The sequence below is a fragment of the Epinephelus fuscoguttatus genome, linkage group LG14 (genome assembly GCF_011397635.1).
Source record: "Epinephelus fuscoguttatus linkage group LG14, E.fuscoguttatus.final_Chr_v1".
NCBI lineage: Eukaryota > Metazoa > Chordata > Actinopteri > Perciformes > Serranidae > Epinephelus > Epinephelus fuscoguttatus.
The window spans coordinates 34,373,785-34,391,074 of record NC_064765.1 but is presented as its reverse complement, the minus strand read 5'-3'; the positions used below and the strand labels follow the sequence as shown (position 1 = coordinate 34,391,074).

General features: G+C 41.5%; 1 protein-coding gene across 1 annotated transcript in view; it reads left to right on the top strand.

Moving 5' to 3' along the window:
* The window catches only part of sertad4 (SERTA domain containing 4), a 34,780-nt gene extending 21,416 nt beyond the window's left edge, over positions 1–13,364 (top strand). The window contains exons 2-4 of the mRNA XM_049596312.1: positions 6,332–6,504; positions 7,681–7,799; positions 9,552–13,364. Coding sequence (XP_049452269.1) covers positions 6,351–6,504; positions 7,681–7,799; positions 9,552–10,421 — 1,143 coding nt within the window. The 5' untranslated portion in view covers positions 6,332–6,350 and the 3' untranslated portion in view covers positions 10,422–13,364. The remainder of the gene's footprint in view (positions 1–6,331; positions 6,505–7,680; positions 7,800–9,551) is intronic.
* The last annotated feature ends 3,926 nt before the right edge of the window (positions 13,365–17,290 follow it).

Sequence of the window (17,290 nt, the reverse complement as noted above, 5' to 3'; positions counted from 1 at the left end):
ACTACGCTTTTCATCAGATCTTATCAGAGATCAGTTTTCAAGCAGACGGTCCCTCATTGTGCACCTGTTTCTCTAGATTTCCTTTTGAAGACAGATGGAGTTGGTGCATGTGGGTGATGCTCTTACGGCAAGTAGAAAGTAAAATGGACATTTTTGTATGTGCAGATGTCGTCACTTAAACAGCACAGAGTTTAATAGAAAATCTCCAATTTAAATCTTCAGAGTTGTCAGAGACACCAGTTCATATTAGACTGTGAATGTCATAAATAGCCTTGTGTGAGGAGGATCAATGAACACCTACTGTGTATGTGTGAAAATCCACATTCTGACAGTAGTAATGTGGTGCTGGAGCACTTCAGTCGACTGTTGTAGCCTTAGTTGACTTTCCGACCAAAATATTTCAGGACACTACAAGCTGTGCGTGTCTGAGTGTGTGTGTGCGTGCGTCTATCTCAGCGCTGGAGGGAGTGAGTCAATCACAGCAGCAGAAATCATCCCTGCGGGCGATCTGTCTCCACTCATGACAAGGCTCCTAAGGCACTTATCTTTTCTTCCTTGACTCATTCCATCCATCCATCCATCCATCCATCCCTCTGCCCTCCCTCCATCTCCACCTCTCCCCATTCTTTCGTCCTATTCTCTATCACTCTCTGTCTCCCTCCCACTGTTTGTCTCGTACCCTGGCACTGCAATTAACTTCTCATCATCAAAGGGTGTAATGAAAAAGAAGGCGAGATAGAGAGTCAGACAGAGGTAGGGAAGCTGTGAGAGAGGGAGGATGAGAGGCATGAAGCCGGAGGAGAGTGAACAGAGGTGAGGCAGTGTCTCTTTCACACACACACACACACACACACACACACACACACACACACACACACACACACACTTACATGTGCACAGGTTCTTTTTTCCCCTCAAATACACACTCAGTTAAACACAATCACACACACGCAGCCTACACTCGCTCTCAATCACTCTCACATTCCTGCGAGATGCAGACAGAAACAGAGAGAGGGAGAAAGAGGGGTATGATATCCCCACAGGAGATTTTTCTCTCCTCGTTCTTGTTTTTATTTCTCAACCCTCCATTTCTCCCTTTCCTCTTTCACAGACGCACACACACTTGTTCACTCTGTCTCCCCTCCTCCTCCTTGTCTTTGAAGAACAAGAAGTATTCCTGTACATGTAGGGAAGCTGCTCTGTCGGTATTCTCATTGTTTTGTTTTTTTTTTCACCCCCCTGGTTCAGAGAGCTGTCGACTGTGACCGCTGTTGAAAGGATGTCAGTGAGAAAGAGAGGGAGAGAGAGATGGAGACTGGGGGATGAAAGAGGCGGTAAAGGAGGGAGGGAGGGATGTTGAGATGGAGGTCCCTAAAGAGGGCAGAGGGAGTGATGGCATGCTTGTTTCTTTGTGCCCAAGCAAACGTAGCAACAGCAGCAGTGAGGGGAGGTGATGGAGAGGAAAATAGCTAAGGGTAAAAAAGCAGCTCAGGGGGGAAATGAGAAGGGCTAAAGCTGCTAATTAACCATGGCACTAGCGCTCAATAACAGTGACATAATTGGCCCTAGTTGGTGGTCCTTGGTGGGGGAGGCCTCGGCAGTGGAATCTAGCTCACACAAGTACACTCTGACTCTGACAACATGTTATAAAAAGTGAGTAATCCATAATGTAACATGATGGACTAAGACCAAAACTGGAATAGCTGAGTTGCAGGCTCCAACGGTCAGAGAAAAAAACCTAATGTCTTTCAGCTGGATTCTCCCTCCAGCTCTTCCAAATGCTCTGACATCAGAGTACGTTGGTGAATTTTTGAAGCAACTGTAGAATTTTGTGCTACAGTTCTTTTCTCTGTTGACACACACTGTTTGCCTGAGGCAAATGTAGACAATCGTGTCTCCTCAGATACACATGGAGGCAGCTGCTCTTCTCACCAATCATAGGTTGATGCATATCCTTCCCAGATCCGCACCACTCTGCACAGGCCCTCACTAACCAGTAGCAGTCGCTGTTGCAGCAATAAGAATGTGATCCCTCTCCAGGTTCCCACCTGCAAACACTCAATAGGCCCGTTTCCACTGCAGGAACTTCGGGGTAATTTTACGGGGCCGGGGCTGTTGGTGCGTGTCTCCACTGCAGGAACCACCCCCGAAGAACAGAGTTCCGGAACTTTATTGGGGGCTAAACAAGTCCCTGCCTCAGGGTAGGTACTCAGAACGACCCCGAAAGACTCCTGGCTGGGGCTTGGGGATTACTTGGTGCTGATTGGATATACTCAAGGAGGGATGTGATGTCAACAGAAAGCGACAAAATAGCCGACATTTTTAAAACTCAGCAGACGAGGATTAGCTCATTCATATAGCTTCCTCCGCCATGCAAAAAAAACCTCACTAAATGGCCCGTGAAAAAAATATTCTTTCCAGTGGATATCTTAGTTACAACATGATTGAGCTAGCAAAGCAGTTTTGTGTTGCTATGTGTGGTATTTATTCAGTTTTGGGAAATCACGATGTCTAGAAAGCATCAGTGGCTCCCGCTGACAGGGACAGCTAACAGCAGCAGCAAAGCTAACATCAGGACATCATCTGTTAAAAGCCTCCCGTTGTCGGATACGACATGAAACTACTCCACATAGCTCAATCATGTTGTAACTAAGACATCCGCTGGATTTTTTTTTTTTTTCACAGGCCATTTAGTGAGTTATTACAGACACCGCTAAGGGCTATCAGCTAACGGTGTCCCTACGTCACCCCTGTAAATGGTCGCGCAACGATTACGTCACATCCAGAGCCCGTAACTTTACAGGAACCTTCCTCCTACTCCTCTACTCCTCTACTCCTCCACTCTCAGTGGAGACACAGCGGTTGAGAGGGCCGAGCGAGAGGACGTTCCTGTAGTAGTTCCTGCCCCCCAAATAGTACTAGGAACTTCTTCAGTGGAAACGGGCCTAATTGTGTGTGTTAATTTTTTGTCATCAAGACTTGGCAAGAAAAAAAAAAAAAAAAAAAAAAATCCTAAAACGAATACGAGAAAAAAATAATTAAAATATTTTAATATTTGGGATCACGGTCTATGACGGAACATATAAAAAAAATTGTTGACAAATAATGTGAAACTACAATAGCTAACTACAGTTGTGTATGAGATGAACAAGTTAACATGATGAGCAAAAAAAAAACTAATAACATTCTCATAAACATGATAATATCGGCATGTCATCGGCATATTTCAGTATATTTTCAACATGTTTTAAAATGAAGTATTGGAATCGGCCAACATGCTTTTTCTTATTTCACACAATGAATGAATATTACATACATTTTAAAGCATGTTATTTCATGCCTCCATCTGCTGGTGGGCCATCATGATAACAGCATCCATGCATAATATGTTAATTCCACTACAGAAGAGACTTGACTAAAATTAGGTGGGGAAAAATGTGGATATATCGATATCGGTATCATTTATTGGTTATCAGTTGTTATATATCTGCAAAAAATCAAATGTACCTAATTGTGATTATGGGAAACATTAGCTGGCAAATATCAGCATGTTAGCATTGTAATTATAAGCACATTAGATTTATGGTGTTAGTATTTAGCTCAAAGCTAAACTGTGCCTCACAGAGCCACTAACACAGCTGTAGACTCTTAAACAATCTATAGTGCAGTGTCTAAAGTGTACGGTGCAAGTGAATTTAGGGCATGTCCAACCACTTTTGGTTATTAACCAGCACATAATAAACTAAGTTGCACGGGGCAAAGGAGTTGTAATTAGTCCCTTTATCAATTATTGTGTGTGGGTCCAGCATAACATGAATTTAACCAATCAGAGTGTCATCTATTCCTGCTAAGTGACTAAGCAGGCCAGTGCGCCTGCACCTGGTGCACTGCTATTACATGTTGGACTTGGCAAATTGGAGATGGGAGTGGTCTCCTGTCACTGTAGCAAATATTGTGAAACATTTAAGCAGCAAAACTAAAAACTGTGGTTATAAACTTTACAGAAGAAACAGAACTAAATGTTTAGCTTCTGAAATAACAAAGTTACACTTCTTCTCGTGTGTAAATGCCCACAGTGTCTCTCTTATAGGGGAGTCTGACAGCAGCTCTGCTCTGATCTCTGCTATGTTCACATTTTGGATAATGGAATATTTTCCTCATTAAATGATTTATTAGTTCACCCTCTTGTAACCCCCATCCCTGTGTGTGTAGCAGAGTGAATGCGTGTAGTGAACCTGCCTATGTAGGCGTGTCTTACTGTCTGAATAATGTGCTTTTCAAATAGCAGGAAATATACTGCGCCACTCTGACTTTAGACCAGGTTTTTGTTGGTCAGTGGCACAACTGCTTTCTGCTACCTCAATATAGCAATATGCCAACAATACGCCTGACTACACGCCATTTAAAGCCCATGGGCACAAGTACATTTGCTACATGCACAGCGTGGGTGCTGGCCGTGAAAATGGCAACTGCGTCAGTCTGAAACTAGCAGTGATTGCTGTGCTGTGCTGTATGCTGGGTGTAGGATAGGGTGCATAGTCTTGTTTAATTTTAAGCCCTCCAAAGACCTGCACACATCTGTGTAACAGTGTATCTACTGCTATGTAGCATGACATACACAAGAGCAGCACATATTCCATTTTACTCTACTGACTCTTGAGCCACTCTCTGTCTGTCCCTTGGGCAGTTAGTCTTGTAAGACCCTATTGCACCCAATGCTGCAGCTCCGACAGTCACAAGTGTATGCCAAACCCTCCACCATGATAAAGTGGCAATTCACAGGAGGTCTTGTTCATATAAGGTGGAGCATAACATTCACAGATGGATTGGTGCAGCATTTGCAGTGATACAGGCATTGTACTGCACTGTTGGAGTTGATATTAAAGCATGCTCGCTGAACCCTTAAAAATATAAAATGTAGTGCTGTTGCTTGTAATCCATTACTCCCTGGGGCTGGCTAGATAGGTTTGGTAGGAGCAGCACCGCCTGAGGTGATGTTTCAGTGGCTTTAGGTGTGTCTGATTAGTCAGTTAAAAGCAAACAGTAGAAAAGCAGCACACAGAAATAAAACTGTTCATCCAAGCAAAGCAGGGAGCTTATTGAGGCGGACATTTTAATCAGCTACCCAACAGGGGTGAGGCTGAGATGGTGTCGCCTCAGTTTGGTCTGTCAAGCTGGGTTGTGGGCGATGATATCTGTTCATGGGCAGGTAGAGGAGGGGCAGGAGAAGCTTTGAGAAGGAAAGGCGGTGACAAGGAGGTCCGGCAGCCGATGCCTCAAACAGCTGGCTTTGCATTCTGCATGAAGGGGAGGAATCAACAACGAACCAAATGACAGCCATTCACTGTGATCAAAAGAACGATGGAGCTTCTCTTCTCAGATTCAAAGCCTCACAGACAGACTTTAGCTTTCAGGCCCCTTAGTGTCTTCACAGTAGGGCTCTGTTTTCAGATTGAAAAAAAACATAGTTGGCGGGCTAGTACTGCTCGCTGCCAAGCAATATGCCCTCCTCATGTTTCTTCTTATCTGCATCACATTCATTTAAAACATAAGGTGATATGGCTTCATATTCTTGTCTGTATTATTTGGAAACTGACAAAAATCAACATGGGTTAAAATCAAAAACACACCGTGTCTGTTTGATACCTTTTGTCAAGTTGTTTGCAGTGTGCACTGGACCTACTGGCACCGTGCACACCTCCTTTGCTTTACAGATTACCATGTTGTTGACACAGCTTCCCAGCACGATTTGATGTGTGGGATCCATTTCACCAAACAAGCTTGTGTCAAACATCTCACTAACTCTCCTACCAACTAATCAATAGGGAATTCATGGTGTGAGTGGGTGTCATCTCTCCATCTGTGTCCCACTTGTAACAGTACCACGCATATCAGAGTTGCCAGCCATCTGCCAATTTTTTAGTGCTTCACCATTATTGTCGTTCAGATTTGTCATGCAGCTTGCACAGAAGCTGGTTACTCCTCCACGCAACACCAACGTATTTGCCAGTATCATAGACAAACATCTTGTTAATATTTACCACATCATTAGGAGAGCATATGCAGAATGCTTGTTAGATTTATGCAGATAACGTGTGTTAATGTGGTTAAATAGTTTGCAAACTTGTACAGAGAGAACTGATAGTGTTTGAATTATTTTATGGGATAGTGAGAGATGTAAGTAATGACATAAAGGCATTTGAGTTCATCCATGTATGTCATGTATGATTGCTTCTTACAGTGTTTATTATGGTCAGAATTATAACGTACTGGGGGTTTGAGTAGCTCCGTTGTTTCTTAATTGTCCTGATTTTCGTTCTGCTTTTTCCAGACCTGATTCAAAGAGAGAGATGACCCTAGTTTTGTCCATGAATCCTTTCCTGGACCCAGAGGGAGACCCTCCGCTCTCCACATATCAGCCCATATGGGAATCAGAGCGTTGCACTAAGAGTTGCCTGTCGAGTCCTGCCCCACCATGCAGCTCTGAGGAGCAATTTACACAAGGTACAGAGACCAAACACAGATGTTTGTTGATTTATTTAGTCACTTATGTAAGATGGATTTAAAGTGGAACACTGCCATAATTATGAATTTCAATATATTATTTCCGTGAACGGGAAAAGTTCAGTCAATATTTGTGATTGTGAGCTACTCTCTCTCAAAGCCAGACACCTGAGAATTCTCAAACTTGTTATGTGGGGATGCTTCATAGACAATGGATGGGAGTCTGATTTTGTGGACCCATAGAATGTATGTTATCTTTTTTATACCTAAATGAGCTTAATTCTATCGTAGTGTTCTTAGTCCTCAAAAAGAAAATGTACCCATATGCCCAGAACATTCCCCTGGTGCTGTCAGTGTGAAGAACAAACTTTACTGTTCTTTGTCTGGGGAGCAGCTCCAGACTTCACACCCTATGACATCACACATTTGAGTCTTAGCTTTCTAGTTTGTGGATTTGGTATAGAGTTCATGTTTACTAATATTTTTGGACTGTCTTAGAACATAGGAATACCAGGTATAAAATTTGAAAATTGGCGTAGTTCCTCTTTATGCACATGGTGGACCACATATTTGTTTGATAAGGTTTACAGAGGTTTTTGCACCTCATCCAGTGATCTTTCATTTTAAGACCTGGCAATTAGACCCATCTGTCCAAGCCGTCCATCAGTCTATGTCTGTCACGACCCTGCTGTCCTAGTTTTTTAATGTGTACTCCATCAGTCAAAATGTAGAACTTGAGTTTAGTTAAACATGCAGCTCTACTACACTGAGGTTGCAGCAGATGCTAATGATGTAGAGCAATCAACTAATTAACATTAGCAGTATGTGTCCTTGCTTTCATTACTCAGTCTGTGTAATTTAAAGATTAATTTAATTACTTTGCTAGTTGAACAGTCATTTCAGTCATCAAGTGAGTTACCAAAGAAAACTGCTCCTCCAGGAATTTGTTCAACTGAAGCTTAACCACGCTGACTGTTAACTGATTTTACTGAAACTAAGTGTTTTCTTCAAAATGTATCCTTAACTAAAAGGTTTGCTTGCTTTCTTTTTTTTCAATCAGTTTTTTAAGCAATTGAAACATGTTGAGGCAGTTCAGTTACATTTTAATGTTGTTTTTAAAACACTTTTCACTCATGTTGTCATTAAAGTACATGTAAATGTGTGTTCTGTCTGCAGAACCCCCCTGCAGGAGAGTTCCTGATCATGTTTCAGTATCAAGGATTGCATACTTCAAGAGGAAGTTTGTTGATGATGACGATGAGCCCCCCTTTAGCTTCAGGACGTACTGCCAGACTGTAAGTACTGAAACACTTACATTCTTACATTCACACAGTACACAGTGCATCACAATGCCGTATTTCCACTGCATGGTACAACTCGACTCAACCGAAGTGGAATTGTTCATTTTGGTTTTCCATTGGCAAAAGTTGTGGACAGCACCTAGTAGTGCCCAACCAATACTGATTTTAGAGGGGAAAAATTCACAGGTCGATGCAGTGAATTTTTCAGCTGGAATAAAAACAGATCTTTTCAGTGTGGAGTGTGCACTGATTTCACACCAATATGACCATGCAAAGGTACTCAGAAGGCTGCGTTCTTAAACAAATAACTCGTTAGCTACAAGAAGGAACGTATTAGAGCTGCTCCGTTGAGCTAACGGTGCTGTGTGTCGAACATAAGACAGTGGATATTAGTAAAGCTGTGATAAACATCATAACCCTCTTCACTAAAGTTGCAAAAACAACTAGTGCCTCCACTGGTAGCATTCTGCTGTTAGCAGTTTGAGATGAAACTTCAGTTGTATGAGTTTGAGGAGTGAAGAAAGAGTAACAGAGATGTAACTACATGATCATAGTGTATAAAAATTCAGTTCTGTGGTGATGTAGACATTTTATACATCAGACATGTAAGAAGTTATTTTGTTTCTTCGTTTTAACTTTTGAGAAAATTATTATAATTTTAATATGTTACTAAGGTTTCCATAATTTTTGTGTTTGTTTGTATCCAAATCACCCATGTTATGTTAGATAAACAATGGCATTCCTTTAAAGTTTGAAATGTAAACTATGAACGGGCATCAGCAGTATCAAATGTGTTTCGTTGGAAGTGAGACATCAAACAGAAGCAGGTAGTTCAGCACTTTGCAGCCCTGATTTAATGGTTGTTGCACAGAAAGAGTTTCCAGGTAATAATTATGCCTCTTGATGTTTGGTTTAATCTAATATTACCTGCCATCTGTACTATCTGCACTGGAAAACAAAATCAAGATAAGTACGTGGTACCAAAGAGAGTTGGGTTAAGCCACACTAAGCTGAACTGTACTATGCAGTGGAAATTTGGCCCAAGTGACCTCATTGAAATGCCATGCTCTTTATTAATTGAAGTAGACTGTACTACTGGAAATAAAGAAGGGTACCAAAAAAAACTCTTGGTCAATTGGTGATTGAGATTTTCAGCACTTAAAATAAATCTGCATCATCAATACAATAGTGCCACTCAAAATATAACAATAATATGCTGTATTGATTTTTTCATTAGTATTATTAGTAACAAAAAACAATGAAAACCCTTCACTCTTACACCCAGTGCGGCAACTAATGCTTATTTTCATTCTTGATTAATGTGTTGATTATTTTCTCATTTTATTGATAGTTGTTTGGTCTATAAAATGTCAGAAAGTGGTGAAAAATTGCAATTAGTGTTTCTCAAAGACCAAGATGATGGCCTCAAATGTCTTCTTTCACTCACAATGCAAAAATATTTAGTTTTCTGTCACAGATGAGTCAAGAAACCAGAAAATATTCACAATTAAGAAGCTGCAATGAGAGAATTTTGACTTCTTTTTTTTTTCCCTTAAAAAATTACTCAAAACGATAAATCGATGGGTTGGTTTAACAGTTGACAACAAATCGATTAATCACTGCAGCTCTACTTAAACAAGTGATTATATATTGGTTATGCAATGCAATCTCACTGAATCTGGATCTCTGGCTTTTTAAACCAACTGAGCAGCTTACACAGATCTAATGGGATCTAATGTCCTTCAGGTTGCACCCGTGTTGGAGGAGCGCGCCCATGTGCTGCGCCTCTCCCTGGAGAAGATGCGGTTCATTGACGACCCTGAAGCCTTCCTCCGACGCTCCGTTCTTGTCAACAACCTCCTCCGGCGCCTGCGAGCTGAGATTCTGCTTCAGAGTACTGACTGGTGCTTCCCACCCAGCCCTGCGTTTACCACTGGCCCCTGTGTCCCAGCACCCAGCACTAACCCTGCTCACCAGGCACTCCACGGAGCAGTACCCACCAGAATCTGCTTAGCACCCCAAGCCGGACCGCCCTTCCGTAAGCGCTTCCGAATGGTCCGTGGTGGACAGGGGGATCTGCGCCCTGACTGTGCCCAGACATGCTGTTGCATCTACGCAGCAGCGGCCGCTGCAGGACACTACCTCCACCTCCCGTTCTCCATGTACGACGCAGCACTCTCAACCTGCCCGTCCACACCACACTCCTCCTCTTTTTTTCAGCTAGCTAGCCATAGTAAGTTAGGGCTGACAGTGGCCATAGAAGAGCATGATGATGAGGATGAAGATGTTGATGAGGAGGAGGAAAATGAAGAGGAGGAAGAGGAAGAAGAAGAGGATGATAGAAGAGAAGCTGGGCCTTCCCTTGATGTTGTTAAAGACAAGTCAAGCCAGAAAAGTAGGACTAGGACCTTGCTGGGTCACGCACACACAAGGACAGAGGAGGACAGCTGCATGACAGATAGGGTAGAAGAGGAGGAGGAGGGAGAGCAGGAAGAGGAAGAGGAGGAGGAGGAGGAAGAGGGGCAGGTTGTGAGACCTTGTCATTGGGACTCTACTGCCACAGAAAGGGAGCTCCACAAGGTGAGCTTTTGGCACCGCAGAGCTCATAGACAATGATTGTGCTTTCTGAGAAGTTACTTCCATTCTACGTGTGTTAGAATGAAAACGTAATGATGACGACAACTGTCATCAGTTGAAGATTATTTCTCCTCATAGCAGATGAAGGTGTGAGCTACCTACACTATAATAATGCCAAGTCAGCTTTATTTTAATGGTATAATATACTCAAGGTTCGCACTCAGACTCCAACTCTATTGCTAATGTTATGGTCAAATGAAAAAAAAATACACAGGCAGTTCTTGGCCACTGTTGGCACTGGAAAACATTTCTCAAAGAATTATGTAGGCTAAGGTCACATATGGTGGGATCTTAAATCCCAAAAGTGAAGTGAAGGGTCTCCAAGACTATTTTCAAGCCCCACAGCACAAAACTAAAAGGTCTCAAGTGGGGCTTTGTATCGGTGCACCGGTCTCGTTTCAGGACCCTAAACAAGCCTATGAAATGAAGGGTTGTGGATTTTGGAGTGCGTGCTTCTGTGCGTGTATGTGCGTGTGTGTTTGCAAGATAAGATGTAGCATTTTAAAACTTGATTTCAAGCTGTTGTTTTTATGAAACATGGGTTACGCATTATTATGTGTGCCTGTTGATTGTGACGCTGTCTCAGGCAATGGCGAGCGACTGTGCTGCAGTGGCGGCACCACGTGTATTCTTCAAATGATTCTAAGAGACAACAATCATAAACATTGGAAATGTTAAATCACAAGTTCAAGTGCCTTAGTGTTTTTATAGATACATGTATATTGTGTGTTAATGTAATTGTTCTTGTTACTAAGTATCTTGCATTCCAAGTGACTGCGTTTGACAAAAACAGGACACAGGCATGTAGTTAAATGCAGGGATTCTTTTCAAATGTCTATGAAAGTTCAAAGCAAACTCAATTTCCACACCCAAAATATGTTCTGTTTGTTTTTACTTCAAAATGCATGTTTTCTAGCACTCCCTGTCTTGACAATGCACAAACTTAAAGCCAACTTTCAAGGACAGTTGCCTTGAAAAGTGAATTGTTTTCAAAACCTCTGTTACGCTAGTTAGAATCAACCAGAGAAGGCTTGTTACGGTTTGGCTGGTCTGTCCACTGATGAGGCTTCACCACAAAGAAAGGTGAAGTCTATCTGTAGCATCACACAATCAAAATGGTCCTTTCTCCACATTCGTCACAGATGTACATGTGTAGCACACACAGCAGGACAGGTCAGACTGATAAAAGCTATTCAGTGGGTTTTCAGTTAGCTCAATTTGGAAATAAAAGGAATAATTTGCCATTTTAGGAAATATACTTGAAAATATACGCTGTTTTCCGCGAGTAAGATGAGAAGATCGATACCAAAGTTAGCAAAATCTGTTTCCCAGCACCTCTAAAGCTCACTTATTAATATTTTATAACGTTATATATGTATAAATATATTATAAAAAATTATTAATTAACTCCCTGGTGTCACCACTGGTTGCTTAGCAACTATGGGTGTAACTATACATTGATCTGGTTTGATATATTGATTCAGTGATCATCAGTCCAATATTATCGATGCAGAGTGAAAAAAATTGTACATATCGCTATCTTTAAAATACGCCTTTATTTTGAAATTGTCACCGTTTTCATCCAAGCGCACCTTTCTTAACACTCAAACAGTGCTAGCAGCAGGCAAATCAGCGTAAACAGCCAAGAAAAACACAATGATGGTATTTACTGATATTGTCTCATATCCATCACTGAATTGAACCAAGAAATAGTCAAGGCAGGTATGACTTTATTTACCCAAAGGGTATGCACAGAAAAATGTGTCTTGCCCGGCGAATTTGAATTGCTCAACTTCAGTAATTGCATTGAAAAAATGAATCTGAAGAACAATGTTTGAAATTGTTTTTTTTTTTACTTTGTAACTGAATTCCAGTTAACTTGAAACTGTTTCTAATATTATGAAATTGAATTCAGTTGATCTAAAAACTATTTGATCCTCCTTTGAAAATTCTACTCTCTCAATACTCTCACATTCAGTCTTGCTGTCTCAGAGAAAAATTACTTTATTTGAGTTTTGCAGCTGATCTGTTATCATGGTAACATTTTGGCTTGAGTGGGCTGGAATGTGTCATTTTTACACTTCGGGTGTTGCTCAGATTAATCAACCAAGATAAAATGTGTTAATTGAGCTTTAGAGGTGCTGGAAGGCTCCTTTCTTTACCTTTAGGCTAGCTGTGTCTACCTGTTTCCACTCTTTATGCTTAGCTAAAGAAACTGGTTGTGATATTGATATCTTCTCATCTAACTCTCGACAACAAAAGGAATGTTCTCCCTATGGCAGTATGACCTGCCTTGTTGTTGGTGCCCAGAATCAAGCATAAATGACAGAGCAGAATCACAGTGATTGAAGGACATTGTCAGCCTATTAAGGTATAAATTGGTGACTATATATATATGTCATCTCAAAATAAGATAGATAAAATAGACCCATCCCACAACAGTTCATTTTCTACTTAACTCAAAGAAACTAATGGAGGACAGATACATTACAAAACCAGTTCTAATCTATGAGTACGAGCCTTTGTCATGATGGCATGATCAGCTCTTTCTTTGTTGGTGTTTCTCATTTGGTACAAGAATTGGATGGTCTCAGTCGGTCTGTTAGGTGGAATTATTCCTGCCTCGCCACTTTTGTTTTGGATGCACAAAATAACAGTTTGCATCCCTAAGACTGTTTTGGCATCAGTGAGTGACACATCTACAGTTAGACAAGTCGAGTACCAGCCTATTTCACTTCATTTCTCTGAACCCTCAACGACAAAACCCAGTGATTATCGGTGGTATTTTTTAAAGATGAAAAAATTGGACAAAGCAGTGTTTGTTTCCGAGAAGAAAACATGTAACTGCGTTGTCTGTTATTAAAAAACAAAAGAGCAGGTCTGCTCTGATTATTTTATGTGATGTTCTGTGACAAGTGTAAAGATCAGTAAAAGAAATGTTAAAAAAAAAATTTTGCTTTCTCCTTTATTCCTTTACATTACAGCACGTCACTGCAGTTCACATGACATACAGTATGTGTGTGTGAACGCCTGCTTAGTGAATTGCTTCCCCTTTCTGTCTGCTGTTCAGTGGAGTGCGGCACCACAGCTTATTGCACTCGCCAAAATGTCTCTCAGGTGTCACTTTGCCGCTCAATTCTTGTTAATCTTTTTGACATGACGCTCAGAGCAGTCACCTCCACACTCCTCCCTGCACTCCCTGTCATATCTATTGTCCCCTCAATACTCGTAGCATAAAACACACACACACTTCTGCCTGTATCTTTTACAACCTGGAGATAAGACAGAGACAATTAAAATACTCTTCCTCACTTCCTGATTATTGTGAGTGTTAAAGCTATGCTGCGAACTGGTATAATGCTGTGTGCGCATCCACTGTACTGCCATCCACTGACATTACTGTGCTTTAAGTTAAATGTGCCTTTGATCCAGTAATAGTGCTCACCACATGCACGCTAATTACTGGATTATTTCTAATACTGTGCAGGTTTTCTTTGACATTGCTCCGGATTGCTTGAAAGCAGCTAAGCTATTGTGGTGCATACTGTACAGTGTGTGTGTGTGTGTGTGTGTGAGTGTGTGTCGGTAGGATGCAACAGTGGGGAGGTTAAATCACGGGTCTGAACATCTTGACAGCTCTGTTGCGAGGTGAGGATGGCAGATCATGTTTTCACGACACTTCTGCCACAGGGGTGTGTGTATCCTGCTGCTCAGCCTGCCCCCACCTCTCCCTGTTGCTACTTCACATTCCTCACTATCACTGTCTCGCATTGCACTGCACTTGCCATCACTGGACTGACTGCTTTACAATAGAAATGCAAAAACAACATACACAATGGCAATTTTCTTCCAGTCAACTTAGGTGCTTATATAAAACCATACAGAGATGCAAATTTAAAGGACTCATTTAAATGAATATGTGAACCCACTATTAGTTTATGGTAGTATTACACTAGTGGTTTTCAGCCTTTGTTATCACGGCACCTTCAGGATGTTGCAACGTCGTGATGGTGACAATTAACATAAATTTTGCCAATCCCTGTGAATTCTTTGCAACCTTGCAAATTCGTCCAATCACCGCAACTTTTCCACACACTTGAATCCAATCATCCCAATCATCGCAGTTTCCAGTGAATTTCATCAATCATAGCAGTCCCCTGCATAACTAACTCACTTCCTTGTCTGTGATTGTGAAGATGCCGATGTCCGTCTCACATTTACCAACAAGAATTACTGCTAAACACCATGCAAGACAAATCCCTGATGTTCTGCATCTAGAGGGGGAACAAACACAAACAACATCGACTGACAAACACTTCTGGCGTGTGAACAACAGATGAGACCAATCATCATGACAGAGGCTGTTGTATCGAGATCCATTGCACATGCTGAAACAATCAAGGTGAGTTAGATCAAATATGCATGGTTAGTGGTAACGTTGGTGTAAAAATGTCGAACTCAAAACAGTGTGCTTACAGAAACAGTTATTCTCACTGGAACTAGTTGCCCAACTATTGCAATTTTCACTCACTCATGCAATTTCATAGAAAAAAAAAGCCTGAAAACATTGCAACACTTAACAAGTGTTTTTTAAGTGCCCTCTTCATCAACCACATCGCCTGTCCTGTTCCAAATGGAGGTTTGCTGAATATATAAAAGTGGATGTTGTACCAATAACTTTTTAATTAACCTACATGTAAATACCATAAAGCTTCAAAAAAGTTGTCAGCACATTGCAATTGTATCCAATTGGAGTCATGTTTGACAAAATGCTTCAACGTTAACTTGTTAATTCCGCTCCTCCACACTGAAGATGGGGGCACTCTGTCAGAAGACTCCACTCGCAAATATCCGCATGGGGCTGAGCTCGAGATGCGAATCGCTGTCAATCACAAAGGGGTTCAGCCTTTTAGACAGTTCCTCCAATCATCATGCATACACCAAGCGTCCTCTCCCGCCTACCACATTTATCCAATGACCGTCTCACTGCTGCATGAAAAAAACCTGCTCAGTGCTGTCTCATAGGAATGCTTGGAGGCTCCGCGTCCACCGAGCTGACACGAGAATGTATGACAGGGAGGTCGCGTTTGAAAACTGGTGATACACATGCAATGTAAATTCTTAGTTCAATGTAAATTCAATAGTGCATATTTGACCATTTCTTCTTTGAAATTTTAGGGGAAGTTCAGCCTCCCTTGTTGTCTCAGAGCAATCGCCCTGGTCTAGACAGCACACCGACGTATGACATAATTTGCAAAGAAGCTATTGTTACTCTTAATAAATGCCGTTAGTGCCACCGCAAACCTGCACCCCAGTGTGGAAAAAGGGAGGGGGGGGTTTAAATCACAATGTCGAGCTCAGTAACTGACAGCCATCAGTGATTGACACTGCTATCATACGTCGGCCCAACCTCATTCATTAGTGTTTGCTATCTGTTATCTGTTATCTATCTGTTACAGTTTTGACAATGGATGCATTAGGCTTCCCTGCTCACTAGTTTTCACACATTCTCAACTTGTAAGCTGACTTATGTGGATTTTTTTCTAATTAATTCATTTTCACAATGTCATTTTTTCAAATTAGTTGAGGTACTCTGTAATCTTTCCATGTCTCCCCTGACAACTGTAGAGGTACTCCTGGGGTACCAGTACACCTGGTTGGGAATAATTGCACTACACAACAGCACATAATCACCATTACCATTAACTATAATACATATTATTTAGTGAATAAAGGTATAAGGTACAATGGTACATCATTAACAGTTATAAAACTAACATGTAGTTTGGCAAATTATTCTGAATACACTGAGGGCACATTGGCCATTACAACTGTGTGTCTGTCTGTTTGAATACTGTATGCATGTCTGCATACATAATACAATGCTCTTTCTCTCTCTCTGTCCCTTCACCCCTTCTCCCCCCTGTGCCTAAGGCAAAGATGGGGACTTGCCAAATACCACACACACACACACACACACACACACACACACACACACACACACACACATCGCCGGGCGAGTGCTGAGGAAAGGGGAGCTGTCATTTGTCAACAAGGAACTTTGGCAGCTCACCGTTGCCATGGGAACTGTCTGTTGCTGAGGACTGGTTTTGCATCACAAGGTCCTCGAATTGGCTCCAAAGCCTCGGAGGTCCCACCCCTCCTCCACCCGCCTCACCTCCATCTCTCACAGCTATCAAACATATTTTTCTTAATAAACAGCATTTTCTTTTCTGTCTTGCCTCTGTGTTTTTCTCCATGATCTGCTCTTTCACCTCAGAGATAGATAGATAGATAGATAGATAGATAGATAGATAGATTTTAAATTCTCTCAGATTTTTAGTTGCTTTGGTGATGATCACAGCTTTCAAGAGCCCAAGGTGACATCTGAAAAATATTCCATTTAAAATTATATAAACCTAGAAAAGCAGCATCCCTTCACACTTGAGAAGCAGGTGCAAGAAAATGTTTGGCGTTATTAATAGTTGCCAATTAGTTTTCTGTCAATCGACTAATTGACTAATGGACCAATTGTTTCAGCTCTAAAGTTGAGCACAAGCACTGTAGTGTCCACCTGTTGTTTATTAAATAGCAATGATGTGAAGGTGATGAAGGAGACTCCGCTGACACCATCTTGCTTGTATATAGAAAAGGTTTATTACAAGAAGTACAGCATCAAATCAAGCATCTAGATTGCCTGAGAGAGTGTTTGAAGCCAATATGAACTGCTCTGAAAAACAGCTCCAAGTACTCTGTTCGGTTGTTCGGTTGTTTTTGTGAACTTTGAGACAAAATGTGACAGGTGACAGAAAGACAATCTAGATGGAATCCAACCTTTCACCTAGCTT